Source organism: Rhipicephalus microplus, chromosome 7 (genome assembly GCF_043290135.1).
Source record: "Rhipicephalus microplus isolate Deutch F79 chromosome 7, USDA_Rmic, whole genome shotgun sequence".
NCBI classification, from domain to species: Eukaryota; Metazoa; Arthropoda; class Arachnida; order Ixodida; family Ixodidae; genus Rhipicephalus; species Rhipicephalus microplus.
In genome coordinates, this window is record NC_134706.1 from 1,413,126 (window position 1) to 1,428,650 (window position 15,525).

The 15,525-nt window shown below is 48.3% G+C and overlaps 1 protein-coding gene across 7 annotated transcripts in view; it reads right to left on the reverse strand.

Annotated features, from left to right (window-relative positions):
* Nucleotides 1–15,525, reverse strand: part of Mgtor (nuclear basket protein megator) — a 905,575-nt gene that overhangs the window by 670,738 nt on the left and 219,312 nt on the right. For all 7 annotated transcript variants that reach the window (XR_012884775.1, XM_075868440.1, XM_075868441.1 and 4 more), the window contains exons 26-27: nucleotides 12,671–12,925; nucleotides 1,985–2,307 (exon numbers count right to left, since the gene is read on the reverse strand). Coding sequence is in view for 6 of the 7 variants with exons in the window: in XM_075868440.1 (XP_075724555.1) it covers nucleotides 1,985–2,307; nucleotides 12,671–12,925 (578 nt within the window). In the remaining variant the exon portion in view is untranslated. The remainder of the gene's footprint in view (nucleotides 1–1,984; nucleotides 2,308–12,670; nucleotides 12,926–15,525) is intronic.

Here is a 15,525-nt window from a genome sequence, read left to right on the forward strand (position 1 = left end):
GGAAGCTATGAGCTACGCCGATGCAGTCCACGGTGATGCTCCTCAAAGGCCGCTTCCGGACACTGTCTAATCCGTCGCCAAACTCTGCTGCCACCACCACCACTGATGCCTTACTGCCCAACAACCGTTCACCGTCACCAGGCCACTACATGTCACTGCAAGTATGCCAGCCCTACTCGGGGCCATTCTCTGAGCCCATATTAAGAAAACTAGGGGCAGCAACCGATGGACGTGCGGTTGCTGTACGGCGACCTACCGAAGATCCTCCGCCAATGCAGCAACAGAATCGAAAGCACCTGCCACAAGACAAAAAAGGGGCCTTCACATCGTAACTTTGCAGCCCGATAAAGACCTCACGACGCAAAGTGGAAAACAGTGGAACAAACCAACCTAGCCGTGATCCAACGCAACGACCTAACTGCAACACAAGGTGTCGAGCTAGCGACCTCGAAATTCTCATCGACGGCCACAACGTCAAGGCTCTTGTCGATACTGGAGCTGACTATTGTGCATCTTGCACAAATTAAATTTGTTATGGTATCCAAAAATTCGTTATACAGTTGAACCCCTTTATTACAGGCATGCTCCGGGCAGCAATTCCTGTCTTTTATATGAGATGTCCCTCATAAGCAGGTATGTATTTTCTTATCAACCTGTATTTTATTGTAGGCAAACTGACGTCTTTTAAAAAGTCGAACCCCGAACCCCGCTACACTCCGCTTCAACAAAATTTCCACTACAATGAAAAACTCATAGTTCCCCATCAGCAGCCCATAAGAGTTAATGCATAGATATTGTCAGCACAACAAACACTTTTTCGTCTGCCGTCCCACCTTCAACGAAATTGCATGATGCAATTCGAGGCTCAGATATTTCTTGCTCTACAGTAAACACAATGCTTAACATTTTGAAGCATTTTTTGACTGAAAATATGCCGACGAAGTCTAAAACACTCGTTGGTACCACCAGAAACCGCCGCTGCTCAGCAAGCATGGGCGCCGCTATTGCTCTATAGCCATGGCAATGAGACTGCCTTGCTTTTGCCACTGACTTGCTTTTGAGCCGCAGACGATCCGAAGGTGAAACTCAGTCAAGGTCGCCCAGTTCATGGTTTCCTTCACGTAGCTGCTGGGTGCAACTGCAGAACGATGCCTTTTCCGATGCCAATGCTTATCATTTTGTTCGCGCTTGGCCAGTGCGGTAACTAATCAGAGCGGCCAATCGTCCACATTATCAACAAAATCAGCTAGCAGCGAGTAATGACTGATAAGAATGGTATAAAATAAGGCATAAGTCACCGCTCCACAATACCCTGTTTCCATCTCGACGTTGTCAGATACACTTTGACAGCCGACAGCTGCTGGTGCTAACACATTAATAAAACTATTTGGTTCGTTCACGAAAGTGGTTGTAGGCCTTGTTTCAGTGTGCTTTTCACCATGGCCTCGCTATGCATGAGTGAGTATCGCGTCGTCATGCTGCTGGGAAAGAATAGGAAGCAGCGGAAACTTTGAATTTTGAGAGTAAACGTTCCCTTGTTTTGCTAGCTCAGATCATTTACATTTATTCGATTTCACTACAAAAATTTTCGCTTCAACAAAATTTTCTACGCACCCCGCCAGTTTCGTTGTAGCAGGGTTTGAATGTATACCCATTTGTCTCTTATATCAGTGTCTCGCATAAAGGTGTTCAACTGTAGACTATTTTTTTACTTTGTTATAACTGATATTTCGTTACACCCGTATTCATTATATCAAAGTTTGGGTGTATATACTATTTAGGAAGGTTATTCTATTAAAAATTAGGCAACGAAATCTCCATTCACTACGAAGTCTCTTCAAACCTCAGATTTACTATTTGCCCAACTCTAGTTACACCAATTGCACTGCAAAATGTGCACTTTGGCAGCAGCATGTGAATAGATTCTCCCAAAACATTGACAGCCGAGCCTGCAATGGGAGTGAAACCTATTGACCATACTCACGCGAGTTTTCGGAACGCCTCGGGATCGGTGCGACTCGACTGCTCAAGCAGCTGGTTAGTGCGCTGTTGCCAGCGCTGCACCTCTGTCCGCAGGAATCCCACGTCCGCTTGCAGGGCTTCTGCCTGGGCGGCACGGGTGCGTACCTCGTCGCGGAGGGGTCCCAGCTCCCTCTCGAGCTGTGCGCACCGCTCCTCCAACTGCTGCTTGCTGTCCACCAACTCCGTGCGCTCGTCTCGCAACGCACGGTTGCTCTCCGTCAGCAGCTGCACCATCTCGACCTTGCGAAGGAGCTCCGCATGCTGTGCGTCACTCGTGGCACGGGCCTGCATGCGCATGCTGTTGTGTTACAGCGGACAAACAGCGAGCGACACAAATCTCTCACCAAGAGCAGGAAATGTAAAAGATGAGGCAACCAGAGAGTTAAAACAGCTAGCAACATCTGGCGCCAGGCAAGGAAATTGCTGCCTGCTGTACACATACACCCGACGACACAGATCCGTATTACAGGGATGGAAGCGGGCTTGAGTCTTTTGGAGCGGCTCAGGAAGCAGGAAATATGCTGTATTAGAGCAGCTTTGCTGTAAAAAGGGAGTTGTGGAGCAGCACCAAAAGGCATCTTTTGAAGCAATGAAATTTAGTTTTGACACAATAATGAGATCTAATAGATAATAATGCCAAGGAATGTATAGGAGAAGTTATTAGAGCCAAATGTAATGTAAATGTGAAGTAAGAAAAGTGGGTGATAAGATAGCTTGCCGTAAGCAGGAACCGAACCTGTGACCTTCGAATAACGCGTTCAGTGCTCTACCACTGAGCTACCACGGCGGCTATCACCCCAGCCACTTTATTGGGTATATATGTGAATTGAAACGTGGGAGTGTTTCCTGTAGCCAAGCGGCGAGTGTCGAGTGAAGGCGAGTGGCGGCGACTGAACCTTTTATTTGACCTAACTTAAACCCAGAAAACTTAACGCGACTTTAAAAACAATACAAGCTACAGACGGATAGCAGAAAACATACGAGCATCGATAATCGATAATCTGCTAAGCAGTGAAGCGCGTCGGCAAAGCATCGAAGATTCCAGCATTATCGCTAGCGGCTGCGTAAGTTCCAGAACCAACAAATGCATGCGTTGTGCCCGTACTCTCAACAGGAAATTAGCTAGAAATTAGAAGGTCGGTGCGTCCAACGCTGTACTCCTTTGCCGCTATAGCGGCTCACATGGTTCAACACTCCGGCCCTTCAAGTGTCTGCGCATGCGTGAGCCGGCACTTGACTGCAGCGCTGGCCACACCGTGATTCATGCGTTCCAGGATTTCGTCTAAGTGAAAAACAGACTGTACACTGTCACAACAGAAGAGAGAGAAACAACTTTAATTTCACAATAGAAAGATTGTGTGCTGAACGGCACTGATTGTTTTATTTCACGGGCTTGCACCCCCTATCCAAGACACTGCAATCAAATTGCGAACTACCGTAGAGTTTTACAAGCACAACCCATGCGCCTTTTCTATCAAGGAAGATTTGCAGAGATTGGTGGACATATGCGGTAATGAGGGAGAGAGGTTAGATTTCAGATACAGTAAAAAAAAATCAGCAGTCATGATTTTTAATGACAATGAAGGTAGTGAGCTTATAATACAGGAGGTCACGCTAGAGACAACAAATAAATACAAATATCTGAGCGTATGGATAAGCAATGGGGCCGAGTACCTAAGGGAACACGAAATATACACGTCGACTAAAAGTAACAGGAATGCAGCCGTAATGAAAAACAGGGCACTGTGGAATTACAATAGGTATGATGTTGTGAGAGGAATATGGAAATCGGTTTAGCCCTGGCAATATCCCCATAGAAATAGTGTAATAAAAACCTTGGTTATACGACGCAGTTTTACGCCTCCCCTGCTTCTCACGACTACTTTTAAAATTTTGAAAGAAAGAACCACCTTTACTCGGATGTCGAACAAATATTCACGAGTGCAAAATATAAACTTGCGTTCCCCTAGGTTGACAATAGAAAAAGAAGAGATTGAGAAAGGATGTTTTCTTACAATGCAAAATTTAATCTCCTCGAAGTTCATGCGCTCCTACATATGCTTCGATCACAGGCGTACGTATCCATGGTTGTTACCTAGTCAAGCTCTACCCACACAGAGTAGCTTCAGCCGGCTGAAAAGCCGATATTTTCACGTTTTTGGTTCGTATAAACTTTTCTTGGTCGGCATACAGCTGATCTTCTGCCTTTGTAACACTCGCAGTAACAGGCTTACGCACGCATAAGGGCGACACGGCTGTTTTGAACCGTAAAGAGTTACTTTCACTTGACGTCACTGTTCATAATAAGAGCAGGACACCTATAGGTAGTTGCACTTCACAAGGCTACAAATTACAACACGTACAACTCATTAGTGCACAAACCACGCACAAACACAATCTACGCAAACTTGTCTGTCGCCATTATATTGTTACGTAAAAATGACACGAGGCATGTCTATTTAGAATCTATATTGAAACTGATGCGTATAGTGTCGACTAAGATGGAGGACAGCACGCGCAACCGACAGACCACTCCCTCGTTGTGATCTTCTGACCCCTGATATGTCAGCTACGTAGCATTACCCCCCCTTCCCCCGGCGGTAAAAGCGCCATCTCGGTGCACAACTGCGGTCTTCAGTAGGCAGGTGGTAAGGTTTTAGCCTGCTGACGTGCACATCACTGGGTGTGGTTGCAGGCAGGCTTGTGGTCTCAGATGCAAGAATGATCTCATAGGTGACGTCGGTTACCTGGCGGATGATACGGTAAGGACCCATGTAGCGAGACAACAAATTCTCTGATTAGCCAACTCGACGAACTGGGCACCACAGGAGAACGAGAGAACCGGGTAAGAAGCGAACGTCAACATGCCGGCTGTCGTAGATGGCTTTCTGGGTGGCTTGCGAAGCCGAAAGTTTAGAGTGGGCGATTTGACGTGCGTGGTCGGCACGAGCAATAGCGTCCCGTGCATATTCAGTTGACGGCGTTGTAGTGGTTAGAAGTAGGGTGTAGAGTAGTAACGTCGGATCATGGCCATAAAGCAAATAAAAGGGTGATTAACCAGTGGTGTTGTGGCGTGAAGAATTGTACGCGAAGGTCATGTGAGATAGCGCCAGGTCCCAGTCATGATGGTCGGAGGACACATACATCGCGAGCATGTCCGTGAGGGTGCGATTTAGCCATTTGGTAAGGCCATTTGTTTGTGGATGGTAGGAAGTGGTCAACTTGTGCTGCGTCGAGGAAGGGCGCAGAAGATCGTCGATTACACGGGACAAAAATGCGCGGCCGCGATCCGTGAGTAATTGGCGAGGAGCGCTATGGTGTGGGATGACGTCGTGGAGCAAAAAGTGTGCAACGTCAGTAGCAGAGCTGGTGGGGAGTGCTCGAGTGACGACATACCTAGTCGCGTAGTCTATAGCAACGGCGACCCACTTGTTGCCCGATTTCAACTCGAGAAAAGAACCGAGAAGATCTACCGTATTTACTCGCATAATCCTCGCACTCGCATAATTCTCGCACCCCCCACATCGCCCAAGAAAAAATACAATTTTTTTTTCCTCAAGTAATTATCGCAACCCCGAAAACTGCCGAAATAATGTCGTCGGCTCGTTCCAGCCATTGATGATGATAGCGCGCACCATCTGGCACCATCTCTTAAGCATCAAGTGTACTATTGCACGGAGATTCAATCCAAGCTAAGCCAAAGTGACCAGTGCACGTTGCGGCATGTTTTGTATGTTGTGTCGGTAATCTTGGCACGTTATGGGGCGATACTGAAGCCATACGGCTGCTTCAAGTTGCAAGTGATAGATCGTGCGCTAAACAACGGCAACAGGGCCGCCAGTATGCCTTTCGGAGCAGAGTTTTGTGTTCGCTACTGGTGACGGCAGCTGAAAGCCACCAAGACGCGTTGGGCCTGCCGTGTGCCTAAAACTGGGATTGATGGGAAACTTTATTTCTTCAGAAGGAAGCTGTGGACGATTCTGTTAAAAAGCCATCAGCCCAATACTGACGTTCTACGCTAACCTTTTGAGGGCTCCTATTGAGCGCCGACCGCTACCGCTACACCCGCAACGCCCAGAAGCTTCGCGTATGGTATTCTAATTCTCGACCATTTGCTTCCACTTTTTGTGTCTCAAATAAATCTTGCCTTGCGTTGAACCTCTGCTATTATTGTTGAGGTAAGTTTTAATTAGTACTTTTTAAAGCTTGCTGTAAGTTGCTGGTGTGAGAATCCCGATTAGCGGCCACTTCGTTTTCTTTTTCGCTCTCTGCATTTTCTTGGAAAGTTTTCCCCACATAATTCTCACACCCCCCAACTTTGCATCATTTTCTGGAAAAAAAAGTGCGAGGATTATGCGAGTAACTACGGTATACCAACACGGAAGAAAGGTTCGGTTGGGATGGAGATCGGTTGAAAAAGTCCAGCCGAGGGCGCAGTAGGTCGCTTTCTACGTTGGGATTTATCGGAGGAGGACACGTAACGGCGAACGGACCGAGCGAGACCGCGCCAAAAGAAGCGGACGCACATGGTCATACGTCTAAGATACACCCACATGACCAGCAGTTTGTTCATCGTTCACGCAAATGCTTCAGCCCGACAAGAAGGAGCTCAGGGCCATCTGGCTGGAGGCTACGACTGTACAGCGTGCCATTCAGGAGGACGTAAATGCGAAGCAACGTGTCATTCGGAGCAGATTCAAGACAATCAATAAGTTGTCGCAGAGAAGCATCATGACGTTGTTCATCACCAATCTGAAAAAAATTGGACATTGACATGACGCTGAGGCTAGGCTCGATGTCCGATTTGTCGGTCTGATCAACAGGGTAGTGGGGTAAGCAATCGGCGTCCAGATGGAGACGTCCAGACTTATAAGCAACCGAGTAGGAGTACTCCTGTAGGCGTAATGCCCAACAGCCAAGTCGTCCAGTGAGGTCCTTCAGAGAAGAAAGCCAACATAGCACGTGATGATCTGTGATGAAACGGAAAGGGCAGCTATACAAGTAAGGACGAAATTTGGAAACCGCCCAGACAAGGGCGAGACATTCCCGTTCTGTTATAGAATAATTGCGTTCAGACTTAGAAAGCAGACGGCTTGCATACGCAATTACACAGTCGTTTCCCGCTAAATTTGCGCCAAAACTGCACCGATTCCGTGCCCACTCGCGTCTGTTCGCACTTCTGTAGGCGCATCGGGATCAAAATGTGCAAGAATAGGTGGTGCCGTTAGAGTGGTGATTAAATGAAAGAAGGCGTCAGCTTGACACAGGCCCCAACAAAATGGGACGTCTTGTTTGAGAAGGTCGGTGAGTGGCCGTGCGAGTGCCGCAAAGTTTTTCACGAACCGGCGAAAGTAGGAGCAGAGGTCCACGAAACTGCGAACATCATGGACAGAGTGTGGAAATGGGAAGTTTGTTACAGCGCGTACTTTCGCCGGGTCTGGTCGTATGCTGGCAGGGTCAACAAGGTGACCCAACACGGTAATCTGACGAAGACCGAAGTGGCACTTGGAGGAATTGAGCTGCGGGCCGGCCTGTCGAAATATGGATAGAATGGTCGAAAGGCGTTCAAGGTGGGTTGCAAAGGTAGGTGAAAAAATGATCACGTCATCCAGGTAACACAAACATGTCGACCACTGAAATCTTTGTAGGAGCGTGTCCATCATTCTCTCGAAGGTCGCTGGAGCGTTGCAGAGCCTGAATGGCATGACCTTGAATTGGTAAAGATCGTCAGGGGTAACGAAGGCGGTCTTTTCTCGGTCCATGTCATCTACAGCAATTTGCCAGTAGCCAGATCGGAGGTCGAGAGATGAAAAGAAGGTGGCACCATGGAGGCAATCAAGGGCATCGTCAATGCGTGGTAGAGAGTACACGTCTTTTTTGGTAATTTTGTTGAGGTGGCGATAATCAACGCAGAAATGCCATGAGCCGTCTTTCTTTTTTACTAATACCACGAGAGATGCCCAAGGGCTCGTTGATGGTTCGATTACGTTTTTCGTAAGCATTTTGGCCACTTCTTTCTGAATCACTTCTCGCTCAGATGCTGACACGCGGTATGGCCGACGGTGAATGGGCGCAGAGTCACCAGTGTTGATTCGGTAAGTGACAATCTCAGTCTGGCCCAAGGGACGATCGTCGGTGTCGAAAATGTCACTGTATGAGGCCAAAACTTGGCAGAGAGCGTCGGTCTGGTGAGGCGACAGCTCCGATCCAATCATGTTTCGAAACATACCACCGTCTGAGCTGGGTGACCGTGAGACTGCGCTTCGATCAAGAGCAGATACAGCGACAACACTGAAATCGTCCTCTGTTATGGCAGTTAGCTGGGCTAGAGACATCTGGCAGGGCAACACTTGAGGGGTGAAACCAAAGTTAAGGAGCGGAAGTAACACACAGTTATCTGCTATGGTCGCGATGGTATAGGGCACAGTAACCATGCGCGTCAGCCGAACGTCAGTAATTGGCGTAACGATATAATCACCGTCGGGAACGGGAGGGGCCGATGACAAAGACACGTACGTGAAGGCTCGAGGTGGCAGGCGAACGAAAGTGGTTGGGCTCAAGGGTCTGGTGGGCTTTGCAGAGTAGTCGGCAAAGATTGAAAGATCAAGGCTGAGGGTACCAGACGAACAATCAATTAAGGCCAAGTGTGCCGAAAGGAAATCAAGGCCAAGTATGAGGTCATGAGGGCAGCAGGCTAGCACAGCAAATAGGACCACGGCGTGACGACCGGCAATGCTGATACGAGCAGTGCCCATTCCGATTACTGGTACTGTACCGCAATTGGCTACACGTATTGCCTGTGTCGTAGACAGCGTCATAATCTTTTGTATGCGGCGGCGTAGAGAAGCGCTCATAATAGGTGCGCACATGGGTCAATAAGGGCGGTCACAGGAACATGGTCGACTTGTACTTCAAGCAGGCTCTGGTGCGTGGGAAGCGTCAGTAGAGGATTTTCGGCCGTCATTGGTATTGCAGCTTCACCAATATAAGCTGCAATATCTAGTTTTCCTGCTGCGGTCGTCCAGAGAAGCTCGGCGATAAAAAGCGCCGATGCGGCAGAGAGCGGGATTGGCGATGCAGAGGCGACGAGGAGCGGGAGCTGCGGCGACCGGACGAAGGGGCGTCAGTGTAGCAGCGACCGGGCAAAGGGGTGTCAGTGGAAGGCTCGTAAGATGACGACGGATAGAAATTTAAGGGTGCAGCGACTGAACGTCGAGGGGTACGGGGATCGATACCCGGCACCTCCACCACAAAGACGTTAGGTAAAAATGACACGAGGTGTGTCTATTTAGAATCTATATTAAAACTGATGCGTATAGCATCGACTAAGATGGAGGACAGCACGCACAACCGACAGACCACTTGCTCGTTGACGTCTTCTGATATAGCGATAACACTATGTCTGACTTCTGATGGGAAACAGTTGGCAACGCATTTTCAGTTTCTTCTTGACACGCAAGCAATTTTCGAACTATTCATTGGTAGAAAGATACACATTGAATTCGATTTTTGTTAAGGTTCCGAATAAAGATTCGCTTTCATCTCCTTCAACTAAGTAATGCTGCCATTATCTCCCAGTGGCAAGAACAATTGAATCTACCCTCCTTGCAGAGGCACAAGGTCGTGCCGTGGGCTTATTCAGGCAGTCTGTACCTGCTTTTTGAGCAAGGCTGAACTTGTGACTTGCCCTCAGATTTGCTGAAATTATGCTCAGTCTCTGCATGTAATGGAAGTTTTTCGATTATACGACACCCGAATTACACGACAATATTGCATGGTTTCCTTAAAGTTGTATAAAGAAGGTTCTACTGTATATTTGTTCTGTACAAAACTGCAACCTTAAACACCTGCAAATGCCACCAAGAAGCAGTAAACGCCGATTAGGCCCAGCCTACTGTTTGGCACGTTGTTGAGGTAAGTTTGAACATGACATGACGATTGCGGGTCCAAAAGATCTTACTCACCAAGTGCAGATGTAGAAAATTGTGCATGGCGCGGACTGAGACGAAGAAAATGAGTAGTGGGGCAGATGCTCTTTGGTTTGAACTGTTCGATTGTATGCCATGTTGTGGACGGGACTGCGCTGAGCGCCAATAAAAGCTGCAGAGAGATCTTGCCTACAGCAAAGTGCGGGATACAGTCTTTAGGTTCCCTGCCGGGAAATCAACGAGGACAGAAGTCTGCCGAGCTTGTGCAAGTCCGTGTAGTAGTAGCAAAGGCGAAAGCTCGCATTACAAATCTGAAAAGCTTTCAAATTTAGGGACGAGGTAGCAAATTCAACAATAACGACGCTTTTTTAGACAGGAAACTCAACGCGCACTTGATGAGGACGCGATTGCACATTCCACACTGAGCGTGAGCAGCCAGCAAGTGGCTGGAGCTACACCGGCGCTGCCACAAAGGTTATTTCAACGCTCAGGCAACCGCCCGCCCCGCTACCGCACTTAGCAAGCCTGCGCAGCTGACACAGGGCTGCTCCAGTCTTTTTCTTTTCCTTGCTTCGGTTAAGGGGGGACACTGTACTTGAGACGAAATGCCAGATATTCTCTTGTGTTTATAAGAAAATTCACAGAGTGATTGAGTTTTTGATGCTGATTTCGAAAATATAATTACTGTTTCTCCAAGCCAGTTAGTTTTTGAGGTATCCTAATATTAATTACCTATTGTTTGCCGGTATAATGACACAAGAAATTTGTATTGCAGAGCTATTATTGGCACATGCCAGTGTACTAATGAACATAAGCTACACAATGATAGGAGTGCTTTTTTTTATTTGATAACTTTAGCAAGGTTCTGCACACCTTGCTTTTCAGTGTTGCAGACACAGCCACTTTATGCTCCAATTTCTAGCAAAAATTAAATTTTTTGAAGATCTCAATCGAAAATTCACACCTACCATTGTGTAAACTAAAAATACAACTACATATCACAACAAAAATCTCAGTCCTAGCTGCTCTGGAGGCAGAGATATCTTTTAGACAAGTTTGCAATTGCAGCAAAATTTGAATCCTTAGAAATCATGAAAAACACAGCAAGTCCATCTTGGGCAGACAGTAGCATGGAAAAGCTGTTTATTTACAACGATTTGTTAATCCTGCTTTTTCAGTAGGCACCAGGCATGTAGTCCTTCTGTTTTGCGTCACCTAAATGGTGTTTTTAATGCCCGCTGCATGTTTTCCGCAGAGGCACACTTGCAAGCTGATGCGGTCGCCGTGTGCTCGTCTGCCGACTAGGCCGCTTATCAGTTCGGTGACACCTATATGCGACAAATGTGCACGCGTAATCCGCGATCCATCGTATAATAAAGCGGTTTCCCGGCTTGTCCTCATCGGTTTCAAAGCACCTCCCTGCTCCAACACCTCCCTGCTCCAAGAGCAGGGAGGTGTTAGTTTCCTTTTCACGTAAGATTGCCACATTTTTTAATGAAGCTGTGGCGCAATATGTTCATCGTTGCGGACGCGTCGTTATAAGCACTGTTGCCAGTAATCTGTTGCCAGTAGCCTTCATTGCGCAAGCGGCGAGCATGTTCACTGTAAACGGATTGATTTTCTGTTGTTTGCCGACGCGAGGCAAACTCCACTCTGACGACCCGTCACGCAGTTCACGTCAGACGGGGGAGAACCCGCGGCATCGGCGTGTTTAGCGATAAAACTGCGCTTCTGTTCCATCGTTGCAATGATTGCTATCTCTAGTAGCTTCACTTCTGCTTTTTTACTTGCCGTCCTGTAACTGCTGAAGCTCCAAAACACTGCCGCTTTCAGTGACATTGTCGACAACCGACGGGCTCGTACGTGGGTTAGGCCTACACCGGTGACTCGGGGACAGCCGTTGAACGCCGCGAGTTCGCTATCCTCCCTGTCCTGAGTGATCGCGGGGCTCTTTCTGAAGTTCACAGCGAATGAACGATCGCCACACCCGCTTCACAAATTAGTGCAGCGAGGAACTTCTTTACTGCGGCAGGTAGTCAAAAGCACCATGACAAAATGGCGCATGACCTTGCGCGTCACAATGAAGAAGCAGACGCCTGCAATGCCACTTGGCCAATGGGGTGCCTAGGTTTTGTCACGTGCCCCAAGCAGCCAATAGAATCGCACGGTGGTGCTTCTCGATGACGCATTTTTGCTGAAAAACCAATGAGCAAGGCGAGCCACTGGTGGCGAGAAATTGAAGATGAAGAATGACCCTTCCAAACGAGACCAAGATGACCACGATAGCTCGTGTGTAACGGCAACGGTTTGGCCTAAAAAAGCGCGACTTTAGCATCTATTTGGGCTCAGATTCATCTCACAGGTGTGTTATAAATTGATTTTGTGCCAGAAATAATGATGCGAGAAGCTTTAAATTTTTCAGATAAGTGCAAAAATAGTTGCAGATTCTGAAAATGTCAACATCAAACAGTTGTTGTTTTTTTTTTTTTTTGCAATTGTAGGCCTCTTAAGACCCGTGTCCTCCCTTAATGTAAGAGGGCGTCAAATTGCAACCGTGCAAATATGGTACAAAGATACTGATTAAAGCAAATCTCAGTGTGCGCCTGTTCTGTGTGGAAATTTAGGTATTTCTGACTTCTCGTGACCAGACTTATGGTGTGTCAATTATGCGAGAAAACAGTAAAAATTTAGGTAACAATTATGACAATTATGCCTCGTACCAGTGCTCGCTCGTGCTCGGTGCGCAGTTCCTGCTGTGCTTGCCGGAGACTGGCCGACCGATGCTCTAACTGGACAGTGAGTCGCGCGCACTCGGCCTCGGCCGCTTCAGCTCGCACCGCCACCAGTTCTTTCTCGCGACGCAGAAAGTTCACCACCTCGCGCAGCTGTTCCATGCTGCGGTCACCACTAACCGTGGCCGCCGCGCTATCGGCAACCGGTGCATCGGGCCACGTCTTCTGCTGCAACACGGCCACCTGCAAGCAACATGACCATGCGCAGTGAAAGATGGCACTTGAAAACCATGCGAATGACAAGCACTGCTTCTCAATTTACAGCAAATGAAAGAAACATCGAGCACAACATGCTTTATGTAAATGCGAGAGCTTCATTGAACCAAGAGGGAATATTGATACAGTAAAAGCTTGCTAACCCGGATCTCACGGGACCGGTGAAAATGTCCAAATACCTCATTCTGGATTATCAAATGAACCATCAAAACAAAAGAAAAATGTTCTCGGCCCAGACAAACCTTTATTTCATGAAAAATTGCGTCAACTTTGTCTACCTCATCATCGGAATGAGCACTAGAACAATCTTTTTGAACCCCATGTGGTGGTGGTGTGCACGCTCGCTGTCACGAGAACTGATGCAGAACTCCGCGAAGACAGCGAAGGCTTCGGCAGCTTTCTGCACGGTGCGATGCCACGTCGGCTTATCTTGAATGTCATCATCGGAACTGTAACTCTGATCCTCTTCACACACTTCCAATATTATGTCATGATCACTCAGAAAACCAGCAACGGCCACACCATGATCAATGCGCACAAACACAGCCCCACAACGTAACGACGGTTTCTATCTCAAAGCGCCAACTCGCCCAACAGTCAACTCTTCTGATGTACCTGAGCTGCCACGCTATGTGCGAAGTCATCATGGAAAGAAATGAACAGCATAGGCGTCGCGGGCAACTGGGGTAGCGGCGGCTGTGCACACTGTCCCGCCTTCCGCGCATGCGGTGCCATTTGCAGCGCATTTCGCAGACACTGGATGCACCGTCGACCCAAGCGCTTCCGCCGGGTGGTTACTAGCATCACCTAGACACTTCCCCACTCATTTACTATCATCATGATCATATTCTGCTGCTGTTCGTTCAGTTTTGGTTTCTCCAAACTTTCGGTTCCACCGTCCGTTACAACGGCAGAGCCGGGACTTTATGCTTTCAGTAACCGGCATCAGTTACTGAAAGCATGGAGCCCTGATAGTCCTCTCTGGAAGCGTCCGAGTTAATCGGTGCAAGTCTAAATCCCTCCAAATTAACGAGCATTCAGCGCCATTGAAATATACACAGTTTGGCCGGAATCGCGCCGCGTGTCCGAGTTAACCGAATTTTCTAGTTAACGAGATCCTGATAAACGAGAGCTTTTACTGTAATAATGCTGTTATGACAATAGGCAGGCAGTACAACACTTGCCATCATTTAGTGAAAATACATCAATTGTTAAGGCGAATTCCGCTAACATCAGGTCACACAAGCCCGAGCTAACTGCTACTAGTATCGTATTTACTCGATTCTACCGCACCCTCGATTGTAACGCGCACCCGATTTCCACAAAAAAAAAAAAAAAAAAGGAAGACATCGATTGCAACGCGCACCCATTTTTCTCGCTGGCCCGTACGATCACACCACTCGAAAAAACGACTCCTTTCGGGAGCGTCTTCCATTTAAATATGAGGTACGGCGAAGCTTGTGCCGATCTGACGTGTACAGAGCATTGCCGTCACTGTAGTTTTAACGTGGACCGATGTCAGCACGCGAACTTGCTTCGCCCCCTTCTTCTTGACAGTTGTGGTGCCAGGCATGTCGAAGTAAGAGGCGTCTGATCGGCATTCCCGATTTGCCCAAGCAGGTAGCCGTTCTTGTGCCGCAAGTTTAGGACGAACCTCTGAAAACTGTGAAGTTTTTCATCGTACTCCTCCGCAAAACTTTTCGCATATGCCCGGTCGCCTTCGAAGGGAAAAGCTTTTCCTCTTCATAAAGTTAGTTAGCCAGCACCTGGTCGCTTTAAACTGGCTCCGCATTAGCCCTTCTATTCTAAGGCTAACTGCATAGCCCGCACTAGGAGCAGTTCTGTCGTCACGGGCCGCCGTGCCGCTCGCTGCTCAAGCACATACTCGCCGAGCAGCTCTTTAATTTGCGGAAACCGACCTTACTGTGGTCCACTGAAGCCTTTGCGTGAAGCTTTGCTGTCGACAATCTTCTGCTTTTGTTTCCGCCAGTCCCGCACGCACGTTTCGGGAACTCCGAACGACTGCGATGCAGCCTGATTTACGTCCGTTTCGGCACACGCGATGACTTTTCTTTTAAAAGCGGCCCCGTGGTGCACTCGTCAAGTTTTTGGAGTCGGCCCTTCCATGCCGTCGATGCTAATGCACCCCAAGATGACAAACTCCTCAGCACACATACGAAGTGCCGCACATGGGAAACACATAGGCAGAAACGCCATGCTGACACACGTAGAGGGCGTCCATTTCGGAATGCCGATGGATATAGAACGACCGTATTTTTTTTAGATGCGGAAGCATCTTATACTCGCGCCTTGTAGTGCGCCGTCCGCGCCGTCCGCACCGCTTCTCAAACATTCGACAGCTGACGCGCGCGCATGCGCCGTCGCGCCGTCGCCCACCATCTGTGCCGCGCGCGCTTCTCCTTCGAGAACATTCGACAGCTGACAGCGCATGCGCCGTCGCGCCGTCGCCATCTGTGCCGCGCGCGCGCTTCTCCTTCGAGAACATTCAACAGCTGACAGTGCATGCGCCGTCGCGCTGTATATATACTCAAGGTCGGCGCTCGCTC